This window comes from Chaetodon auriga, chromosome 16 (assembly GCF_051107435.1).
Source record: "Chaetodon auriga isolate fChaAug3 chromosome 16, fChaAug3.hap1, whole genome shotgun sequence".
In the NCBI taxonomy this organism is placed as follows: Eukaryota; Metazoa; Chordata; class Actinopteri; order Chaetodontiformes; family Chaetodontidae; genus Chaetodon; species Chaetodon auriga.
Genome location: NC_135089.1, coordinates 14,188,405 through 14,211,142, shown reverse-complemented (window position 1 = coordinate 14,211,142; position 22,738 = coordinate 14,188,405). Strand labels below are relative to the sequence as shown.

General features: G+C 43.1%; 2 protein-coding genes across 3 annotated transcripts; one reads left to right on the top strand and one right to left on the bottom strand.

Moving 5' to 3' along the window:
- Positions 1 to 4,858, bottom strand: jpt2 (Jupiter microtubule associated homolog 2). Its single transcript, XM_076752238.1, has 5 exons — positions 4,701 to 4,858; positions 3,600 to 3,751; positions 2,891 to 3,042; positions 1,740 to 1,776; positions 1 to 1,533 (listed from the first exon to the last, which is right to left on the bottom strand). The coding sequence occupies exons 1-5, from the start codon at positions 4,754 to 4,756 to the stop codon at positions 1,277 to 1,279; spliced, it is 654 nt and encodes a 217-aa protein (XP_076608353.1). The 5' UTR covers positions 4,757 to 4,858; the 3' UTR covers positions 1 to 1,276.
- A 943-nt stretch (positions 4,859 to 5,801) lies between these two features.
- cramp1 (cramped chromatin regulator 1) lies at positions 5,802 to 22,656 on the top strand. 2 transcript variants are annotated; one of them, XM_076752251.1, is made up of 20 exons: positions 5,802 to 5,886; positions 7,685 to 8,061; positions 9,906 to 10,108; positions 10,286 to 10,439; positions 10,795 to 10,878; positions 11,075 to 11,123; positions 11,228 to 11,313; positions 11,918 to 12,041; positions 12,927 to 13,008; positions 13,301 to 14,269; positions 14,679 to 14,856; positions 15,355 to 15,527; positions 15,630 to 15,704; positions 15,997 to 16,078; positions 16,320 to 16,430; positions 17,118 to 17,275; positions 18,214 to 18,400; positions 18,698 to 18,865; positions 19,575 to 19,720; positions 20,437 to 22,655. In XM_076752251.1, exons 2-20 carry the CDS (start codon positions 7,686 to 7,688, stop codon positions 20,548 to 20,550), a joined length of 3,519 nt encoding a protein of 1,172 aa, XP_076608366.1. In that variant the 5' UTR covers positions 5,802 to 5,886; position 7,685; the 3' UTR covers positions 20,551 to 22,655. The 2 variants fall into 2 exon arrangements, with proteins under 2 accessions (XP_076608366.1, XP_076608365.1); XM_076752250.1 differs by lacking the exon at positions 5,802 to 5,886 and adding an exon at positions 7,146 to 7,303 and having other exon boundaries at positions 20,437 to 22,656.
- Positions 22,657 to 22,738: the final 82 nt, after the last annotated feature.

The window sequence follows — 22,738 nt, the reverse complement described above, 5'->3', positions numbered from 1 at the left end:
CTAAATGCAAAACAACAGTTTTATTGCAATACACAGGATTTCTTTCATCTGCTGTGCTCACTGCCTGCCAGGCACATCAACACACAGGGGACAGGCTGGCACCAGAACACCATGAATGTGCATCATGAAGTGGGTGAAAATGTGATTATCAATGAGCCCACCTGGACTCAGGTAGGCCACACGCTTGTCCGGAGTTCACTTGTCTTCAGCCGTTTTAATTTAAAACATAAACAAAGGCCTACCCCAAGCAAAAAAAAAAAAAAAAAGCATGTTCTCAGATAAAGCAAGCAATGAGGACAAAGCAGAAAAGCACCTGCACAATACAATCATGTAAAATCAAAGTGGAATTTCTTTAAGGAAGCAGAAGCATTTGGGAGCAAACAGCTGTATTCATCTTTGTTTCAGTCATTTTTTTTGGCATTCAGAGAAGGAAACCGTGAAGGAGCAACTCATGAGAAGGCAAGAAAGATGAAAAATGCTGAGCTGACGTAAGGCTTCTGATTATACAGTCATTAGTTGGTGTCTAACACGTGTACTATTTTGAGAAACGGCCAGACAAAAGGTTTTATGTAGTCATCCAGCAAGGATGTGGCACTCGTGAAACTCCCTGAAACATTTTACGTATTACATTGGTGAGAAGGATTTACTCACCCACTCCTGACTCACAATTTGTACTACATAAGTTACAGTAGTAACTACAGCAGTTGCCTCCGCATTAAGGTTTAAAACAATCACCCTGAAATTTGAACAAATGTCTGCCATGAATTTTTATGTCAGGGCTTCAATCACACCAAATTATTTGAATGTAGGACAGTTTAAAGTGGAGCATGCCCTCTAACATCTTAACCAATCTTGAGATGGAAAAACGTCTTCAAAATGACAAACAACTGTGCCTTAAACCAAACTACATTTAACATCCACTTCAACAAAAATTGTGAAAACAGTCACCGGATTATTGAGATTGAACAGTGTCACATTCAAAGTGATCAATAACCATCTTGATTGATTGGTTGGTGATTGTATGATTGCAGGTTTCAGTGAAGAAGAATATAAAGAACTGGACAAAGAGCTGGGAGCCGAAAATGGGGCTGAAAGTGCAAGAAGTTGAAGAGAACATATATGACCAGGAATCTGAATAACAAAAAATCCTGGTCTATGTGTAGATGTACAGGTGAAATAACCGTGGGGAGAGGAGTGTTGGAATGAGAGAAGATTAAGAGGAGAGCAGACAAGGAGTGAATGGACACAAACAGGGAGGAGTGGCGTGTTCAGCTCATCAGTAGAATACCACACTTGACTTTCCTCCAGGGGGGTTGAGGACCCTGTTGTGAGAGCGAGGCTTGGGTCCCAGATGAGGCTCGTGCTTCTTCAGGTCAGCAGTCAAATCTCTCACATCAGGAGGTGAGGGGGAGGAAGAGGAGGGCTCAGGTGCTGGAGGGGCTGAGACAGCAGCGGGCTCTTCCTTGGCTGGCATGGGAGCTGGGGGTGCAGCTTCCTCCTTCACCTCAGGTTGGCTGACCTTGCTCTCGGGTGCTTGGCGAGGAAAAGGAAAACGTCTTACAAAAATCCCCTGAATATCCTAAAAATATAATCAGCTACAATTCCAGTATAGTGTAGCTTTAAGGCAACCGTTGGTCTTTTTTTTTTTTTAATTTGTAAATATATCCAGTGGGTGAAAAACTCACAATGCCACAGTGAGTAAGATGACTCAGTATGTCAAGCTTTAGCCACAAACTCACCTGGTGATTCAGGCTCAGGTGCCACACGTAGATTGTCCTGTTAAAGAAAATAAGAGAATACTCAAAACAGGCTCTCATCTTCATGCTACATGAAGAAATCTAGAATAGCTGCTCATATTCTGTAAAGCAGAGCAGCTTCCATGACCAATGGTCCATCATAACGGCATCTTGACGTCAGAGTAGTAAAATACTTAAGTGACAGGTTTATAGTCAATACATCCAGTCATATGACTAAACACAACATTTTCCTTTATGATCACACGCAATTCTATCACATGTCCTCAGTGTAAAGGATCAGATGAGTCATAGCAAATGAGTGACCATCATCCATGCTGTGACTGGTCTGACTGGGTTTGCAGCACCGAAATCTCCAGTTTATACAGATTAATTCAGGTTTTTACAAAGACAATGTATTATTTTCTCTTGAACACAGAGAGAACAGCCTTTAAAACAGGCTATGGTAACTTCTGTGATGAGGAAATTATCATGTATACTGTTGATATTGGCAAGCTCCCCCTGTCAGCCAGAAAATGAGGCCTTTTTAAATAAACCCAAGCAGATTAACGTGTAACTGCAAAAAGATTCCCCCAAAATCTTTACATTCTACTTTCCCAGACATGATAAACTCCTTAATGTGTCTCTTCTAGGTATTCCAATGCTGCAAGTAAACAACTGTATGGAACATGAATACTATCACCAACCTCAGCAAGTGTACAGAAAGCTGGTAAATTAATGGATATCTTGAAAAGTGGATGCTTGGAATTTATCTGTGTCACTGCTGAGATGGTTGCAATAGACTCAGCAGTCTCAGCTAACAATGCTCTGGTTGCACAAACACTATTGACCCCTGGAGAAGACTGATACTGATACACGATGGTATGTGACAGGGTTGCTGTGCTCTTCAAGTATTACAGGATAACATGAGGACCAAATAAATGAGGCTACTTGTCGACTTTTGGACTCTGACAGTGGAGAGTAGACAATGAAAAAAAACTTTTAATCTGTGGTGAACTATTAACTTTAGAAGCTCACTAGCTGGTGTGTTTAGTATCAATTTAGGGGTGAAAAGGAATAAAATAATAATGAATAAATAAATAAAACATGTCAAAGTGCAGTCAAAGCAAAGTACAAAATGTAGGTGCGTCTCCTACCTTTGGCTTATTTGGGTGGCTTCGGCTTGGGCTTTGAACAGGAGCACTTTCTGCATTCCCAAATATGTTGCTGGTCGGTCCACCTGGAGGGATGGGTTTCTGTGGTTGAGCTGGAGGTTCAGGTTCCCCAAATATTCCACTACTCTTCCCACCTACATAAAGTATTATTAAGATGTGTGTTAAGTTTTACCACAATGTCATACTGATACATTCTACTCTGAGGCATTTAGTGTCAGTGGTCCTGCATATGTATGACAGAGGAAGATTGCACTTATATGGGCATAAGAAATAATTGTCATCCGAACAGAGTTTCTTCATGACCACTCACTCTTTAACATCACACAGTGTGCACAAGCAAATCGTAGTGTCATATATTGTACATATACTAGATTAGTCACAATACACTGACCATTTCAGGGATGCTAATGCCACAATGACAAAATAGCAGACAAAGCAGCCAGGGTGACCCAGCAGTTTCTCTATGGAAACTCAGACCATTTTTCAACAGTGGCCTGGACTAAAAACATACTCGCCTATACCACATACTCCACAAAATCTGGAGGTGGCTTACGTTCAGACACAGACAACGGTGAAAGTGTTTATACTGGAATTATCACTCTACAGAAACAGTTTTCACACCCTGGACACTGATTGATGTTCTCACTGTCCTGCCTCTGCACATCCATTAGCCCTGACAAGCTGGTCTGACCTGGAGGGTTGGAGCGTCTGGGCACACTCTGGGACTGCTCAGGCGGAGCAAAAATTTTAGATTCCATCTTATGAGGCCTTCTTGATGATGCAGAATCGTCATCATATCCACCAAATAGGTTACTAGAACCGCCTCCAGGAGGCTGCAACACCCTGCAAAAGACAAAAGAACATAGTACCCCTTTAAGTCTTATTTAGATCAATAACCTTGTGCTAGTGTGAGCAGGCAAAGATAGACTTTAAATAAAAACAGAGATATATATAGTGATTGACTTAGAATTCATGTTACTAAATCTTAACAGATGGCAAATACTGAGCCAATTCATTAAAGGTAGCATGTCTCACAGGGTGGTGATCCTTGCTACATGAAAGAGTGAATACTACTGTTTCAGCATGTATTTTAACTTTCGAGGTTAATGTTTACCGAAACAATCTGATAAGCAAAGAAGACAAGTATGAAACTGAAGGTAACCTGGCTATAAATATGTTACAGCAGGCGCGACAGCTTCGGCCGAAGCAGCCAAATAACAGGTTATTTGAGCATATACCGGGAACGGCGCCATACGTCTGAAAAATATTTAGTTTGTTAGACTTGACGGCACACTTTCTCGCGTTATTACAAAGCACAACATACGTAAACTCGTCTGTTTTAGCGGAACTGGCCCAAGAACTGACGCTTTCGAGTCAAGAGGAAACCGAACCTCCTTAAACTAGAACAGTGCGGACACAACGCCGCTGTTGACGAGTACAAAGAAGAGCAGCTTGAAGTGGCTTTCACACTTCCGCAGGCGCAGCAGACAACGCCTGGTCGGTTAGCTTAAAAGCTAATTCTTGACTCTTAAGTTTGCTAACGCAAAACAACTCAAACCCAGCTAGCTCCAGATGAGCGACTACCTTCGTTATAACATCGCGGCTGCTCGCGTTATGTCTGAAGGCAGTAGCGGAGAAGTGATGGTGCAAAAAGCTCCGAAAAGCTCCTGTCATGAAACGTTAACCCACATTGAGATACTAACGTTAGCTGACCGAACGACTAAGTCGAAATAAGACATTGTAGGCCATTTCTTTCACTAATAACAACGCTACACGACTATATACTCTTCACCTTGAACTTGGTTTTGCACCCTCATCCAAGCCTTGAAACATGTTCGTCGAAGTCATAGTGGTTTTATTTTGAGCCTTCAAGTTTCCGAAGACAACTTCGTCGGTTTGCCAACTGGACGACCAGCAAGTTCCCCTGTCTGCGCGTGCCCAACCAAACTCCGGAGTGAAGAATTTCAGTCCACCCGAGTAATATAACTGGTTCGCTGCCAAGCTGCTGAGTGATGGGGTGCGCTAGTTTCATTGCACAAGGCATCCCTCCAGATAAACTGGCCATAGTAATCCATTGCGATGAGTTTTTGGGACAAAGTTGCTCTTTGGTCACAACAGCACTGAGGTGACTGTCGTTTGGATTACGTTTGATTGTACATCTGTTGAATATATGTAATCCTTTATTCTCGTCTAGTATAAAAACGGAACTCCGCCTTGATGGTCTGTCAGCACCGAACCAGAACAGTAATCTTGATATATGATGTTTGTTCTTTATCACTGGGGCCGCGCCTGCCCTGAACAAAGGCAAAGTAGGTTGAGCCTGAGGTAGCGACTAAAATAAAGTGTAGATACTTTTAAATCAAAAAACCCTTTGTTCACTATTTTGCTATAGCTGGTGCATTGGAACCATGGTTTTAGTCAGTGTTTTCTTGCCCGCTGTAAATGAAAGTTTCTGATTTCACTTAGTGGGTTGATTATCGGCGTATGCTAGGAGTAAATTCAAGCGCATCCTCTGAACTCTGCCTATTGGTTGGATCTTTAAAATGTCAATCACTTCCTGGGCGGAACTCATTTTTAGAGTGTCAAAATCCCCCATTGTGGTGACCCAATATCGTTAAAATAACGATGAATCACTGTACAAAAATGGTAGATAATTGAAGATTAAAACTGGCTTTTAACTTTGAAATTAAATATCGGGAAACTTATACGGCATGACAGGAAGAGAGTCGCAATTGGTCCTTCGTAGGGCTTCTCCTACTAAGAATTGGCAGAACTTTCTGTCAATCAAATTTTAACCGTCGTCCTCGTGTATTTCCGACCAATCAGAGGATTTGTTTTCGAGTTGTAGTAGGCGTGCCTAAACGCGTGGACTATCGTACCGCAGGAACTGTCATCGGTAACAAGCTGGACGGCTACCGTCAGCTAGCATGCTATCCTGTGTCCCGATTGGGAATACAACCAGCAGGCTTCCACTTCAGGTAATTCTTAAACTTTGATAGTGTTATCCATCTAACAACCTGATTGAGGGTCCGAATAACATAATCATTATGTCATAAGTAGTTTTTGTGACATTCTGGCTGGTTTGACTGCCAAAGTGTTAACGTTAACTAGCCAACAACAGCAGCCATGCTAGGTACCACGTTCTGTATGGAGGCGACTGTTGTATACTTGTAATATAGCTTACTTCAACAAAGTTAACAATTGTTTTTATTTAAACAAAAGCTTAATTCATTATTACACCCCACTTCTAAAGTAACGTTAACCCTCTTGTACAATACCAGACCAATGGTTAGACTAACGCTACTGCTATCACTTGACTGCCAGGACTGTAACATTGCCGTGGAAATTTGACATGTATTGTAACTCTGTGGTATGCCAGTGTATTCATGTAAGCATTTACATGAATCTGAAGTTACACTGAAACGACATTTTGAGTATATGTCAAATTACAGTTGCATCCGTCTATTAACGTGACAGTTACTTGAGGGAGTAAGATTCCAATGTGCGAAAGTGAGTGTTATCGAGCTTTACTATTAGTTTCGGGCTTTTACTGCTGCTGGATCACTTGTATTTTGTGGCTCGTGGAATTGGCGTTTAAGGTGACACGAAATAGGAATATAAAGACTGTGTCGGGCTGTAGCAGTGGAGTTATTTTCAGACTCAGGCTACTCATGGCCAATTCATCTTAATGTGTTTATCTTTCTCTTGGCTGACATCATTTTGTGCTGCCATCCTTCTGATTGTTTAGAAATAAGTAGTGGGAAAACAATCTCGCAAAGACAATATTACAAATTTATGTGATGTTTACACATTTAACACTATTTTGTTAAATGTAGTAATACACAAGGTCTTGATGTGCAGTGGGCACTTAAAGCCACGTCCTGATTTTGACGTACGATGAATTATTTGTATTAGGAAATAGTAATGTAAGCAAATTCAGTATTGTCATAAAGCCTTACAATAGCAGGATGTATATGGAAAAAATAGTTTTACAGACATAATTTCTGCAGGCGATGGTGACGTAGTGACAAGCAAAGTCCACTTGCAGTGAGGTTAATAAAACTATATGCTTATCAATTCAGACGGGCTCGACTCACATGGACTGTAGAAACATTTTCTTCAATGTATGCAATAAATATCTTCTATTCGTCAGTGGTTTTATAGTTTTTATCCTTGTTGCAAAGAAGCATTGAGTAATGTTGTTGCTGATAGAAAACAGTTGAACTGCGCAGAGAGTTCAGCTCAGTCGAAGCAAGAGCAAGGAGAGGGCAGAAAGCGGAGAGATCGGTCTGGGTTTTATTATGCTCAATTTGATCAGCGTTTGCCAATCTAACCGGTCGGACTCATGGTGAAGAGAAAGAAGACGTCGCCTACTACCGAAGAGCACGAAAATGGGTAAAATTATGTTTGAAATAAACACTTTATTTAGAGGTCGAATGCACCGAGGGGTTTCGTTGTCGTTTCTGCAGGGCGCTAAACTGAAAAGCGCTCGCATTTGAATTTAGTTGAAATTCAACCCCAAATATCGCCCATTTGAGCGAAAAGACACTCGGCGAAACACTGCCGGTAGTTACTAAACTGTTCTGGTTGTTAAATGTAATTTATCTCAAGACGTTAAATGCATGTATTTGGTGTTGTTTTGTCGGGACTGGAGAGGGGATTTGAAACAAACAGCGGCGGCCATGTTGAGAGACAGTGAACGTCGTCTTTAGAAGTTAATTTTGCACACAGCTTTGCTCCTAATGTGACAAATTCTCCCTGAATGTGTTCCGGCAGCATGACACCGGGCTCCAGGGAGGGGATCGGTGTCGATGGGAGGAGGAATCCGTCCAGAAAGCCCGAAGGTTGCGACGAGGAGGAGAGCGGAGAGCAGGCGAGCGAGGAGCGCAGTACAAAGGGAGACGACGGAGTGGAAATTCTTAATCCATCAGCCACGGGTCTCAGCCCCGGTTCGGCTCCGGTCCTCCCTGCCTCTCCACCGAACCGAGCCGGGCTAGGCTCGACCCAGCATCCCCAGACCTCAGCGGAGTCCGCCCCTCCGTGTCACGACCAGCATCATTTTCTCCGATCGAGCGTTCGACCTCCGAGCAAACGTATCCGGAAGGATTCAATCGGCTCGGCCGTCAATGGACATGGCGGGGCAAAATCGAAAGGTACTGTAGGTGACCGGCTCCGAGAAAAGTGTGCATAGGTGGGATTAGCAGGGGGTCTGCTCTCAGTTGAAAGCGTGTTTCCAGTTTGTTTATCAGTAATGGCTAAACTGGTGCTGGTTTTGTTGCTGTATACTCCCTCTGGGCCACTGGCTGTACTCCGGCTAGATTGTCTGCCTGCTCCGGGCCAAGTTGCAACACCATCCAGCGAACTACGTCTGGGAAAAGGTGGAGAGACACAGGACAAAATTTAGATTTTACCATCTGACTATTTTCAGTCACAGATGCCTTTATATCTTTAAGAACATCTGAATGTTATGACTGTTGTTATCAAGTGAGTGCAGGGAAAATAAATCACAGGTTTAAGACTTCAGTGTTTCTGCATGGAAGTGAGGACAGGAAAGGGACATTATTATAGAGAGTTGTCACACTTCATTTTATTTTCATCTGTATATCTTTTCAGGGATTGCACAAAAGAGCAGGGACACTTTAGTGCCCTCAGCCAATTTCATGGAGCCACTGATGCAACCAGTTGGTGAATAGACATTTTGTGTTTTGTTATTTCAAAATTATCCATACATGTCGTTACAAACAATAGTGATGCTACAAACAGCTTAAAATGCCATTAGTGGTGCCTTCTCATTGTAGCAAATTTCAGACACTGTCTTTGGTGAATGATCACACTGAGTGTCTGAGAAAAGAACAAAAGCTAGAGAAAACGTAAGGCTGTCGGGCATCGCTGACTTTTAAACACACCGAAGGGTTGCCTCGTTGAATAATGATAAACACTAATGGACAGCTGGCTTGATTCAGTGTATCCATGTGAACGATCCGTCTCCTCCTGGGTCTCTGTACCACCGATCTGATAAGAGGCAAATGAAAGTGGGGCAGCAGCATTAACATCCTGTATGTTTGAACCTTACAGCCAGTGATGTGGCTTTTGCTCATTTGAGAGCCTGTTAGAAAAGTGCTACACCACTAACCAGAAAACTGTATCTTCTGTACTCAAGGATTTATTTTTTTTTTTAATCACAGATTTAGTGAGGAATTATTTGTTGCAGTGTGTGTAATTATGGTGCTCTACATGACAAGAAGTCAGTTATTCTTTGTTAAAATGTCATCATAAACGACTGGGACTCAGATCAGACAGAAGTAAACATTTACAGAATATTGATGAATAAGTGCGCTTTGACAGTCGTGACTGGTGGATTTCTTTTGTTGTTGGAAAGAGACTGATTGTTTCATCAAATTTATATTTAGATTGCTAAGTGTCAACCCGCCGACCAATGAAGCCCTCCTTATTTTGATATGATGCTATATTGGTCCACATCTATTTTTGAAAGAGACACTTTTAGGTTGGTGTCTATCAGATTTGCATTTGTGAATTAATACCCTTTTTGGCTGAAAATCTACAGTTGTCTTAATATAGAGCAGTGCTGCAGCAGCAACCGCCTCTGTGCTTGTGTTAAAGCCTCCTGGCATTGTGCTGGGGTAAATTTGGCTATTGGAGCCCACCATGAGTTGGTTTTGGACCCATGTACTATGGACCTGCCCATAGGAACTGATTGCTTTTCCTGCCTCCCTGCCAGAGCTGAGCCACAAAGGGGGAAGCTCTGCAGGTTTTGTAGTGTAATGGCAGTGGGCGGCATGTATTTTAACATCTCCCAAACCACGCACCTCAGAACTACAATTGTATTTTTTTTCCCATGCTGTATAAAACAACCAGGGTGGTCAACCAAAACATTTGGCTCAATCCTTACATTTTTTCCTGATATTTAAGATGTGTTTTTCCTCTGAATGGTTCACGGCTGATGGATTTGTGGGCATCCTTTCGCCTTGTAACACAGGGGCAGAGAATGGCTCCTCTACCCAGGGGACAGTGGGACAGTCAGGGCCTGTGGCCAGCTCCACGGGAGGAGTGTCCAAGGCCTCCAAGGGCCAAGGGTCTGCTGAGAAGGAGGAGCAAGCTGGTAACCAGAAGAGGGCCCGTCGGCAGTGGGAGTCCTGGAGCGCAGAGGACAAAAACAGCTTTTTTGAGGGACTCTATGAGGTAAAAACAAACAGATTGTCATAAGTTAAAAATTGGCACTACTGTATGTGGTACAAACTTCACCGTAAAGTCCTGGCATTCATGCTTATAATATGTATCATAGGACACTTAAAGCTAGTTAAAATGTCTCTTCCTATGTTTTTTTTGGCATCTTATTTCTACTTCTCCGGTTTCCAGCATGGGAAGGATTTTGAGGCTATCCAGAACAACATTGCAATGAAGTACAAGAAAAGAGGCAAGCCAGCCAACATGGTTAAGAACAAGGAGCAGGTCCGCCACTTTTACTACCGGACCTGGCACAAGATCTCCAAACACATTGACTTTGCCACCGGTAAGCTACCCTTTATCTTTGTCACCCAAAAACAGGTGGTACCTCGCCGAGTCTCAGTGAAAATTGGAGCGTTTTTTTAGACGTCCAACCATCTCCTCTCGTCTCACTTATCCTGTAATGACCATTAGAGCTGTCAGTTAACATGGCGGTCGCATGTGACCAGGGGTTGAAAAGGGCTTTATTTATTTATTTTGTCCCGAAACGTGTGTTAAACTACCTCTCCAGATAAGCCTGAGCCCCTTTCCACTCCAAAAAGCCCTCAGTGTTACTTTTGTGTTATCTTTATGAAACATACACGTCTCCTGCATTGCTGCTTATAGCTGTGTTGTGACTTGTGCCATCTTTTGCTTCTCAGTGTACTCCAGAGTGCTGAAGAAATCCTCTCAAGAACTGTACGGCCTCATCTGCTATGCCGAGCTCCGCAAAAAAGTTGGAGGCTGTAAGTGCGGGCTTCACATGTGTTTGAACGAATGCCTTTTTTTTAAGTTGTTTTTTTGTGCAAAGTGTTTTTGTGCTGTTAGTTTGGGACACAAGGGATGTGATTAAGCATTGCTTGCTCCCAGTCATAAGGGACAGCTGCTCTTGAGGGACGATGCTGTAAGCGTTTCTCTGCCTTTGTGTTTTGTCTGTGACAGTAATGGATGACAAGAACGTGGCAAAGCTCAACGAACTCATCCAGCAGGGGTAAGTCTGTAGTAAAAGTGAATAAATTCAAACTAAGGTAGACTGCCAATACCAATCATTGATACTTGAAGAAGATTTCACAGCTGTGCTCTCTGTTTGACCAGGGCCACCACTGTACGCTCCAAAGGGAGGAACTTGCGAATCAAAGCACCCATGTGCCGCGCACTGAAGAAACTTTGTGACCCAGACGGTGAGCATGTGCTTGCACAGATGCCCAACACGTACTATAGATACAAATTAAGCAAACATCAGCGCTGATAATATAAATCATGGCGATGGTGAGGCACAGGGTTTTGGCAATAACAATGGCCGCGTGTGGGCTAGTGCCGTTTCCATGGTAACTCTGTGGGAGCAAAGTGAGGAGGAGGAGCAGGAGGGATATGATTGAGACTGACTATAATCTACTCTCTTGTTCAATAACAGCTACTCACCAGACGTAGAGAAAACAGAGAACCGCACCACCATCTTTCCCTTGTCGTCTGTTTTCAGTGCTGTTTCAGTGTTTTGCAAAGGCCTGGTCCTGCTGTGCTCTGTGCCCTCTTCAGTACCACTGAATTCAATTCCTGTCTTTTTGTTGCCTGCTAGGTCCAATAAGCATGAAAGTTTGCAAGAGAGCATAGTCAACTCTTCTGCAGTTGCATTGTCAGCTGTTCTTGTAGTACTTTTGTGGCTCTTTGGGTTCATACTGTCACAAAATCACACTGACTGGACACCTGCACACACCCGGTGGTTTCTCCCAAGAGTGCTTGACGATGTTACTCATTCTGTCTCACTGTGTCTTTGTGTCCCTACAGGAGTGAGTGATGAGGAGGACCAGAAGCCGGTGCGACTACCCTTAAAGGTTGCTGTGGAGCTCCAGCCACGCAGTAACTACTCCTGGGCCCGCGTTCAGAGTCTTGCCCACAACCCTCGACTCAGGTCAGGCATGCCTGTTAACTAACATCTGAGAGAGTCGTGGTATCCATAACTGTCAATGCTTGTCATTATAGAAACGCATCATAAGATCGAGATGTTTACTGGAACTTTTGGCAATATCTGCTACATTCCCTTCGACACGCAGCTCCACTTGCTCACCCACTTCAGTCTCTGCCTGTCTGTGGCACAGTAGCCTTCAAAGCTGATATGCTATTACTTGTGACATGTAACCAGTCAGATAGAACTGTGGGCGGGTCACAGGGAGATGAGAGTGGAAGCAGTATAAGAGCCTAGAAAGCAATACTTATATATTAAAAAATAATGCACCCCGAGAGAGGAGTTAAGTACCAGGAAACATTTTCAAAAGCAGACCATATGAATGATCACAAAACATTTAAGATTTATTTCAGCACTGCACGAGAATCAGCTTGCCGCAATGTCATAACTGCTTAAAATCCCTGAAGATTTAGTCTGTGTTTACAGGATCAATTTTCCAACAGCACACCTCTATAATGCAAATGTTCAGCAAATGAATCCCAGTTTTTAGATGTTGGAGTTTGCATGAATGCATCATAAGGCAGTTTTGAAAATGGTGTCTGATTGAAGCACCACAAGAATATAACATAGGAATGACGCAAGAAGCTGGTTAAAAACGTATGGCTCAGTGGAAATCCTATGTATACTGAATTTGTAGTGTCTTTGTAGTTAATGGATTAAAAATGATAAAAAAAAATTAATACTCAGATCAATGGCTGAAGTTAATCGGTTTAGTGTGTGGTTACTCTGTCATTAATTTATTGTGAGCATACAAATTCATTTACCCAGCCCTCCTCCATCTTACCACAGCAGCTTGTGAATCAGTCCCTGTTTGTCTCTGTTCCAACCCAGGATGGTGGTGGAGCTCCACAGGAAAGTCTCCAGCCTCATTGAGTACCTGAAACAGAAGTGGGCGTACCATGACCAGCGGATTGTATCCTTTAAAACATCGTATGCTTAGCAGCTTCACTGAGAAGCAAGTCTTTCATGCAGAGTCGTGATGTGGCAGTGGAACAGCGAGCTTAAAAATATTCTTAGAAAAAATCCTTTTTATCAGTTAGTGATGGGATAAGATGACAGGATCTGTTTTACAGCCATCTGATAATAACATGCTACAATAATCCTATAGGTTGAGTATTTGGTTCACCTCTTTTGGTATGTGAATTGGAGCAGTGGTATTACACTTCAGCTCTTTATTTGGGGAGTCCTTAACGCTAACGCTTCAGCTAAACAGTCTCATGGAGAGGGAGGCTCTGGAGGGTGGCCAGTCCAGCACAGCTTCTCCCAGCAAATCCCAGCGGGAGGAGCTCTTTCTTTTCCCGGCTGAGAGCAGCACCTTGACCACACTGCCTGGTGTGGCACGGGTGGTTCACTCCAAGGCTTCCTGCACTGTACACTGGCTAGAGAGTGGCAAGAACCGGCCTAACGCCAAGGAACTGCCGGCTGCCCAGATTCTGGGTATTCACACGGCTCCACCACTTCGGACTGGCACTAAATCTGCACGGGGAGGCACTGCTGCCGCCGCAGCTGCTGCCGCTGCTGGTAGTGCTCCAGTGACTGTACTGGGTGATAGTCGTCGAACTGAGCCCCTTAACACTGAGCCTTCACAAGACAATTCTACAAAGCTTGATGAGAGGAGACCTCAGTCTGTTTCTGTCTCTGCTTCCTCTCAGCAGACTGTGGTTTCTAGGGAAGAGGGAACAGGGATGGGACCCTTTGAGGGGGCCAGGACCAGTACTTGTGTGGAGGCCAGTGGTGGTTTAGCAGTGGCCAGAAGCATGGAGAAGTTATGTAGTGGTACAGAAAGCTCATCAGAGCAGTGCAAAGAGGAGCAAAGCACCAGCACCTCCTCCCCAGAGGCCAACCAGACTCCTCCAGCCAAACCTGCAGTGGCTGGCTCAGAGGAGGGAATGTCGCAGGGCTCTGCACCAGCAGCCAAGGAACGGGCTGTTGAGCAGATCAGAGAGGAGGGCTGGAGCGCCCGCGACGCAGAGAACGTCACCCTGGCTGAGCTCTACCTGATGTTTGGGAAGCCTGGCAAGCTGCAACTGGAGTATGAGTGGCAGCCCATTGCAGTTCCCTCCAACAACCAAGAAAATGGACAAGCCTTGGCACAGCCAAAGCCCAACCGGACACACCGTGTTTTACGCTGCCTGCTCAAGCTGGTTGCCACTGAGGTCAATCCTAAACCTTTGGTAGGGATTAACTATTACTTTTCACAGTTACCAGCCATTTTAACTTGGATCTGTGGAAAAAATCTCTAAATGTCATGATTTTTTTTTTGTGCAGACAAATTTGTGAATCCCAGCGGCATGAATAAAGCATGCAACTAAAAATGAACATTGTCTGCCCAACAAAATGGGACAGCAGTATGCAGGGTGCATATCCCTGTGGATTCACAAAATTGCATTGCTAAGTGAATTAATCTGCAACAAATCCTTTACAGATGAAGGATAAACACAAGTAAACATTCAGAGTTGTGCAATGTCAGCTGAAACTTGGGAATGGGCTGTGAATTGTGCTCAGTGTCACCTTAGAACTCTAGTGAAAGCATTATCTAGAAATGTAGAGCAGATGATGTCAATAATGTGTCTTCTCCTTTAGGCTCCAGAGTTGTGCTCCACAGCCACATCACCGCTCAAGACCCATCAGGAGGAGCAAAACCAGGCCCTCACACCTCCAGGGAAGGGTCCCATAGCAGGCGTTCGCAGCCCCAGCTGTGGTCGGCAGCAGGCATCTGTCCGAGGGGCCAGGTTGCACCTGCCAAATGCTGGCGCTTCAGGTATTTGTGCCTCTTTCTCTGCTGTGAAGCCGCCATAAGCTGCAGTGACAGAATAACTGTGGCGGGAGGGTTGTTCATGTCTATTGAAAATATTTGAAACAATACATTACCTTGTTTCTATAGGGTTATTTCTTGTTTGACCATTTTAATTCTACTTACTTATTTTAGTGTTTACTCACTGGTTACTTTCATCTGCTCACCTTGCTTGTCTTGTTCTTTTGCTGTGTGTCGACTCTGTTGACTATCTTTGTCAACAGTATGTTTCATAAAGCCCAAAAAAACACAACATGTGTTTTTTCAGCCTCGATTCCGTTTTCAGCACAGCAGGTGTGCCACATTTCAATGTCTTTGTTGTCTGCACTAACCACGTGCACTCACAAGCTTTTACTGGTTAGGGTGGTTTATAATGAATAATAAATCATCTGACACATAGAACCACTGAATGCTGTCCAGTGGCTTTTTACGTTCTTACGTCTTACTTCTTCCTCCTGTCTTCAGGTGGACGCAGCCTCCCCCGCTCTCTGCTGGGGTCGACTGCAGGCAGTGACTCCGAGGGTGGTGTGTTTGCGGTACCCACCACGCTGCCCCCTAACAGCTCGCGGCACAACAGAATGTTTTCTCCCAACAAGGAAGCTGAGCTTGCCTTCAGACAGCAGCTCGACTCTATCAGTGTAAGATGGAGCAAAGCATTTCACCAACTGTACAAAGACTACATTGGTATATCATCCACAGGGATATGCACAAATGTTAATATGCTTTTTTTTTCCTCGCAGATGCAGTCAGATCTTTTCCTTTCTAGACAGAGAAAACCTCGAAGCAGGCAACTTCGGAAACCGCTTGTAGTTCAGGTAAGAGAAAAATAGAAAGATGTTTACTGTTGGAGAGCTGTGATAAAGAATGTGGAGAAACCAGTTCCTGCAGGTGTTGAACATGTGGCATAAAATGTCAATGCTAAAAATGTGAAAAAAAAGTTCAGTTTGTTGTAATAAATGATGCAGAAGGAATTCAAACTTTTGGGATTAGCAAATTGGCTGAATACTGTAAATGTTTTGTAGTGCATCTCTGTGCTATGTAGGTAGGTCTTAATTGGTTAAAAGACAAACAGTGCATGTAATTCAGCTGCGTCTGTCTCGTCCACAGCGAACACTCCTACCCCGAACTACAGGAGATACTCCTCAGCATGTCTGCTCCTTCTCCATCCTCTCCAACTCCTCTGCCACAGGTACTCTGCAGACATCAGCATCCTACAGTACAATTTGTTGCAGAAGATGGAAATGATTAAACGATTGTACTTTTCCCTGTACTGCAGGATAAAGCCTTTATCTTGTCATGCAGGCCCTTGAACAGGCTTATTTATGTGGTAACATTGGTAATCCGCTCAACTAATGTGCTATAAACGTCATTTCTCTTTTTCAACAACGTTATAAATCTCTAGCTTTCTCACTTCCTGTTTCTTCCCTCAGGAACCGGATCTTTCCGGCCAATCCATACTCGCCTGGCCCCTTCCTCCCGCCCCCCCTTGTCCAAAGCTTCCCCTGCAGCTGCCAGCTCTGCAGCGGCCAGCCAGCTCTCCAGTATGCACTGCTTTTATACCTTCATCTACTTTTTTTTTTTTTTTCTGTTGCATCAAAATGCTGTAAAATTCTTCATAGAGTATAATTAATGTTGCACTGTCAGTTTGAGTGCTAGTTAAACCTTTTCTTGACATTTTTTTAAAATCCTCTAGCCACTATGAAAGACAGTGGCGCATATTTTTTTCTTATTTTGAAATTCTCATTTATTTAGTTTTTAAACAGATATTTTATGACATGGACTCAACAAAACAGAGACTATAGAAACAAACAAAACCACTTAAAGAGAGTTTTACATTTTTAACCTGTCAAGTTTAAGATAACCCTCCACATTACAAATCAAGTTGTTTTTGTGTAAATCACTGTCCGCTGGATCCTCTGGATGAATCCAAGATCGTGTTCTGCTTTCAAAATGTATGGAAATCATTGACTCTGTTACTCCTACATGAACTCAGACAGTGAAAATGGTTTTGAACAAGTCCTCTTTTGTGTGGGGGTCAAAAGACAAAAAGAACATTCTTCCAGCTTCACTCCTCTAGATGAAGAACTTGATTTTTTCCCTCCCGCCCCACATTCTTTAAGTCTTGAAGTGAGTTAAATATTTTTTGTTAAAGTCCACCTTCACATGCTTATCGGGGATGCGCTAATGTGACACCTCCCTTGTCTCTCTTAACTTTTCATACTCTTTAGGTGCCATCGACCTGGCAGCTAAGTCTGCAGGTATCATCCCTGGCAGTCCCTGTCGGGAGCTGAATTCTCCCTCTGTTGACAACAGCACCCTGCTCACCACCACGCCCATTGTTGATGCTGAACCAGACTCTCAGCTCCTCCAGCACAATATCCCTGAGGTCAGCAGCACACACTGAATCAACCAATTTCAGCCAATAATATCATGACTATCATGACTTGGTGGCACAGAGCTAAGATTTATTAATTAGCTAGCTATCAACAGCATATGTCAGTTTGCTGTCGGGTGTTTGCCACTTCAAACCTTGTTCCGTTTCCCGAAAATAGTGTAGTTACAGGAAATATGTCACAATATGGAAGTGAGATACTCTCGAAATGTCGTTTCATCTGGACTTTTAATATTAAAGCTAATACCGCAAGTATCAGTGTGATTTTAGATGCTCCTGCAGACGCACTGTTGTCCTTTTTATAGCTGTTTCTTTCATCCTGCAGGGTACAACAAATCCTGCCAGACTATGATTAGTATTGCTGTTAAGCAAACTCAGATTCTATGAGAAGCTTGGTTACAATGAACCATTTAACAGATTCCACAAATAACTATAGTTTTATTAAATACTAGTTTCTGATTACATATCTCCAGATCAGACATGTGATGGGTGTCATTCCAGATCACTGCTGGTTGAACTTGGGGGGCTGAATGTCCGCAGTTCAGCACGAATGCAGGTCACGTCTTGGTAGGATATACAGTATAACGTCCAGGATTGTGGTGTTTGAGTAGCAGGATGAAGAATAACTGCTTTACTGTGTGGGTGAAGTGGGGCTCCGTTGGGAAATGCGGCAGTAAAGTACAGGTTGTAAGGCTCTATTCACAGGTAGAGGTTCAAGAAGAAGATGGTGACTGACTGCATTCTATTCAAGCCTGAGATTTGACTCATGACTGGTGTCCCTCTTAGCCAGTGTAGTTTGTTAATGCCTTGCATGCTGTTGTCATGACAGTCTCTATCCCCGTGCAGGTCAGGTTTCGGGGCACTTTGCACTGAAAACTCAGATAATCTAATGAAATGGCCCTGATCAAGTATTCAACTTGTTGTTTTCACAGAACGGCGTGCCTCCTCCGTCTCCTGGAGTGAGCGGTGGTGGGGACTCTCTCCTCTCTCCACCCAGTGTAGCCTCGCTCCTGGACATCTCCCTCCCTGGACCCCCTGAAGAGGCTCTTGCCCCCGGAGACCCTCAGACACACATCAGTGACTCCATCATCGAACTCGCCATCAACTCTGCCCATTATGGTGCGTGTCTGTGTTTTTATCCCACATGGAAATCTAAAGTAGTGTATATTAATTTCAGTAAAATGACAAAATCCAGAAGAGTGTGTTAAATTAAAATGTTTATTCTGGAGTGACATTTGTTTTTGGAGATGATGGTTTCGTGTCCTCATGAGGTAATGGTAACCCTTGTGTTGCCTGTTGAAAATATGTGAAGTATTCTGTTGATGAAATATGTTGACATGCGCACAATTAAACTTGAGAGGTCAGGCTTATTGAACATGGTTTGTGTCTAATGGCTGTTTGCTTGCTCTGATGAAGGTGAAGAGGCTGCTCTCTCTCCAGCCAAGCTGGGTAACAGCGACAGTTCCAAACTGTTGGCCTCTTCTCCCTCTGTCAGCCCATCCAGAGGCTGGATCCCATCGCCCAGCCATGACCCCCAGTGGTACCCCAGCGACTCATCTGACTCCACACTGGGATGCCTTCTGTGTAAGTCTCTCTTAAATAAAGATACACAGATACTCTTACAGAGCTTATTTTTTCTAATTTGTTTATTATTCATTGTAGCTATTGACAAATCTGCAGTTTGAGTTAGAATAGTTTACAGGAATGCGAGCATAAACACAACAAAGCTGTAAAGGGGGACGAACGAGTAGATGAGTTTCCATGTTTGGGGTGAAGGCATTTTATGCCCCTGACAGCCTCTGCAGCCTCATTTAGCTACTTGTTAGCAACCACTAACACATTCATAAGACACCTGAAAGCTTCAAAATTCACAAGTAGAGTTATGTTCAAGAAAAAAAAGTGAAAATCTCTTTAAGCTTGTGTTAACCACAAACCTTATTTCAGGCAAGATACAGGAATCAGAAGTGTAACAATGCTAACTCGTTCCTGGGTTTTAGGACTCATTCCCGCAGCACTCTACTGACTGTAAAACAATACGCACTGTCTTAGCTTTAAAGACATGGCAGATGAAGTCAGTAAAGGCCCTAATAAAGTAACACTTTTTATTTTGAGTAAAGCTTCACAAAGAACTCTCTGTGCCTTCCAATATTCATTCTCTCATTAATACAGAGGAACACTGACACAGCTGCAGACTTCCTCTTGCAGTGATGTCCCATGAAGATGGCCTAGTTTCCACTCTTCATGTTCACTGCACCTTCTATTCACTGTCTCTGTTTGTCTCTTTTCCTTCCAGCCAGCATGGTCTCTCCTGATAAGGGCAGGCGGACCACCCTAACCCCCTCTGGCCCCTCCAGCGGCACGGCTTTGCTTGGTCCCAGCCTCCTGGACTGCAACTCCCATGATTCCTTTCAATCCCGTGGCCTTCCTGATGTGGCAGAAGTAAGTTGAGCCTTTTTGCATCAAGGGATTTGTAAGTGAAAAAATTTTTTGTTTAGACTAAAGTCATCTACAAGTTTACTATTTTCTTTTTTCTTTTTTTTTTTAGTCGTTTATTCTTTCTGTCTAAAAATTGGCTTCCTTGTTAAAGAAATAGTTCAACATTTTGGGAAATATATTTATTTACATTTTTGTTGCAAGTTAGATGAGAGGTTTAATACCAGTCTTACCTTTTCTAAGGTAAATATGAAGCTACAGCCAGCAGCCTGTTAGCTTAGCTTAATTTAGCATAAAAACTGGGGAAATGGCTAGTCTGGCTCTGTCCAAAGGTAACAAAATTGACCTGGCAGCACCTGTAACACTCAGTAATTAACAGGCTATATCTCATTTGTTTAATCAGTACAAAGGTAGAATTCTAAAAGCTAAAATGTCCAGACTGTTCCTTGGCTGGGGTGGGGGGGTGGGGGTGGATTTTATTATCTTTGGACATACAAGACTAGCCATTTCGCCGTTTCTGTATCAGCTAAGCTAATTTAGTTCCAACAGACAAATAAGAGGATGGGATTGATCTCGTCATTTAACTCCAACAGAACGCGAATATTTTCCAAAGTTTCAAACTATTCCTTTAAATTCCAGAGGTCCCTTGGGAAAAAGGGAATTTGTCTTTTTTCAGTTGTCATTGCTGTTGTACACTGAAAGCTGTTCGGTCGTGCTTGCAGATGGACTCCCAGCTTGCTTGTATGATGAGTGAGAGCAGCGTGGACTACATCGCTCGCTTCAATGACCTGGCTCAGGAGCTGGCTGTGACTGAGCCCTCCATCCCACCGCCCTGAGGAAGAGGAGACCCAGCTCGACCGAACCACGGCCACCCAGAGGACAGCTGACGAGCTGCTGAGTGACCGGAGGAGGGGTCTCTCCTCTCTGTCTAGACTGTCGCCACGCTGTCCCCTCTTCTTTGGAGAAAAGGCGGCTGTGGAGAGAGACCAACCCCCTGAAGCCATCCCTGCCCTGTTTGTAAAAGTGCAATAATAATGGTGAACCTTGACCTTTGTTCAAAGCGAGTTTGAAACGAGTTTGTTTCGCTGAACTGTTGTTTAAGGTGAAATGCCCTTTAAAAACACTTTAGAAAAACAAATGCGTTTACAAAACACAACCTCATGTACAGGAAAATACTATGCCATATCTGAACAAAATATTTCCACTTATCTTTTATGTCTCCTCCTGCTCTGTGTGTGTGCGCGCGCGTGTGTGTATGTGTGTCGTCTACTCTCAGATCTAGCCCCAAAATGTGTAAATCCGCCAAAATGTGCAGTTCAGATCCCAGCTGGCAGCCACTGGAAGGTGATTTTGAAAGTAATGGCAGTGAGAAAGAGAGTGAAAGTGGTGAGATAGTTGTTTCTATTCAGTTGTGGCCTCAGTTGCAGAGCAGAGCACGACACAGCAGGGCGAGTTGAATCGTTTGATACTGCCCCCCTTTTCATGTGCTCTTGATCAGTTCAGGTTTTACTGGTTGCATTTTAGGAACCTGCCCTGTGTGTTTGGAATCAGGTTCGTCATTTCTCACGGTCACATGCAAAACGGCAGCTTTTGTTGGTCGCGCTACAGATGTGAGCATCTGTAGCTGCTACCCTTGAATTTAGTGCTGAAATCATATTGGAGTTCAGTGTTCATCACCAGTGGCTTCATGCAGCTTTCTTCACTTTTAACGTATGTTGAGATGCAGTGGTGTTCAGGTTGGTTTTTGCATAACAGGTCACTTATGTTTCACTTCCCGTTTCTCTTTTTTTATTCGTCAGTTATACACCCAAACGTTTAATTTTGGTCTGCTTTTAAAAAATAATGCTACCGCAGCAGATGAGTCTTCCCACAGCTTCTCTGATAAATAACATTGCTCATTTACTTTAGCTTTTTTGCTTGTATCTTGCACTTGAAAGAGGCGAGTGGAGTTGTTTTCAGTCAAGAACTGAACACCCGTGTCCCATAATGTGACCAGCTATATACTGATTTTCATTGACCGACTCGAATTAAAAATGTAAAAAAGCTCCCAGTAGTGTTACACTCCATTTCCACCAAAGCAAGCAGTCAGAAGTATGCTCAAACACTAAAGCCACACTCCTTATTTTACGTTTTTCTAAGTTGTGTAGTCAGTCTTAAATCACTAGTAAAACCTTCTGATTGGTTGTGCTCAAAACATTAATTCCACAGTGACGAGTACTGATGCTTCCAAACATCGTCACCGTCCCATTAACATCAGCCCACTTTGTATGTGATGAAGTTAAAGGTAAATGGATGCTTTTAAGTTCTTTCTCTTCTTTTCTCGATGTGTAGTTTTACCATTGCAATGTACCGTTGTTCAAAGCAAATACACACGAACCATAAAATATCCAGACTCGCTGTATCCGGATGTTCTCTGAATTTCAATTAACCAGCACCATCGATATGCAGTATTGTGAACATTTTGTCTCATCAACATGTTTAACTTCATCTGAGTGGAAATTGTAGGAGAGCTCTTGTCGTCCCGTCGGTGGGATTTAAAACGGTCTCCTTTAAAGCACCTTGGGGGCTTTGACTCTACAATGTAAAAGCTCTTGTGACGTTCATCCATTTGTGAAGGACATCTGAAAAGACTTTGTGTTCTCACACTAGATAAGAAACAATGAGGATTATTCTTAAGGAATAAATAGCAGGTTTTCTCTTTGAATCTGGCATGTTTTTTTTTTCCTGTTGGATTAATTTGTACAAATGTCAATTCCAGTATTCACTGCGCTTTTGTATAATAATGTAAATTGTTATTTGGAGTATTTATTGTTAACATTTCAGAAAAAAGCGTTTTGTTTAACTTAATATTAAGATGACATCTAAAAAGGAAAAACCTGTTTAAAGTTTTCAGTTTGTAAAAGGTGTTTTTATTCTGTGTATAAAGATGGTTCAAAAACCTGCTTGTTTCTGTATTCCTTATGTGTACTTAGTGGAAAACCAGTTAAAATGCAAACTTTTTTATGTGGCCTCTGGGTTATTACA

What these genes read in the sequence shown, in the direction of transcription:
- jpt2 (XM_076752238.1), bottom strand. Translation starts at nt 4,756, where the DNA reads ATGACTTCGACGAACATGTTTCAAGGCTTGGATGAGGGTGCAAAACCA. An exon ending in CAGACGCTCCAACCCTCCAG is followed by an intron (nt 3,043 to 3,599) that starts GTCAGACCAGCT and finishes TACTTTATGTAG; the next exon opens with GTGGGAAGAGTAGTGGAATA. An exon ending in ACCTGAGCCTGAATCACCAG is followed by an intron (nt 1,534 to 1,739) that starts GTGAGTTTGTGG and finishes TTCCTCGCCAAG; the next exon opens with CACCCGAGAGCAAGGTCAGC.
- cramp1 (XM_076752250.1), top strand. Translation starts at nt 7,254, where the DNA reads ATGGTGAAGAGAAAGAAGACGTCGCCTACTACCGAAGAGCACGAAAAT. An exon ending in TGGCGGGGCAAAATCGAAAG is followed by an intron (nt 8,062 to 9,905) that starts GTACTGTAGGTG and finishes CTTGTAACACAG; the next exon opens with GGGCAGAGAATGGCTCCTCT. An exon ending in CACACTGGGATGCCTTCTGT is followed by an intron (nt 18,866 to 19,574) that starts GTAAGTCTCTCT and finishes TTTTCCTTCCAG; the next exon opens with CCAGCATGGTCTCTCCTGAT.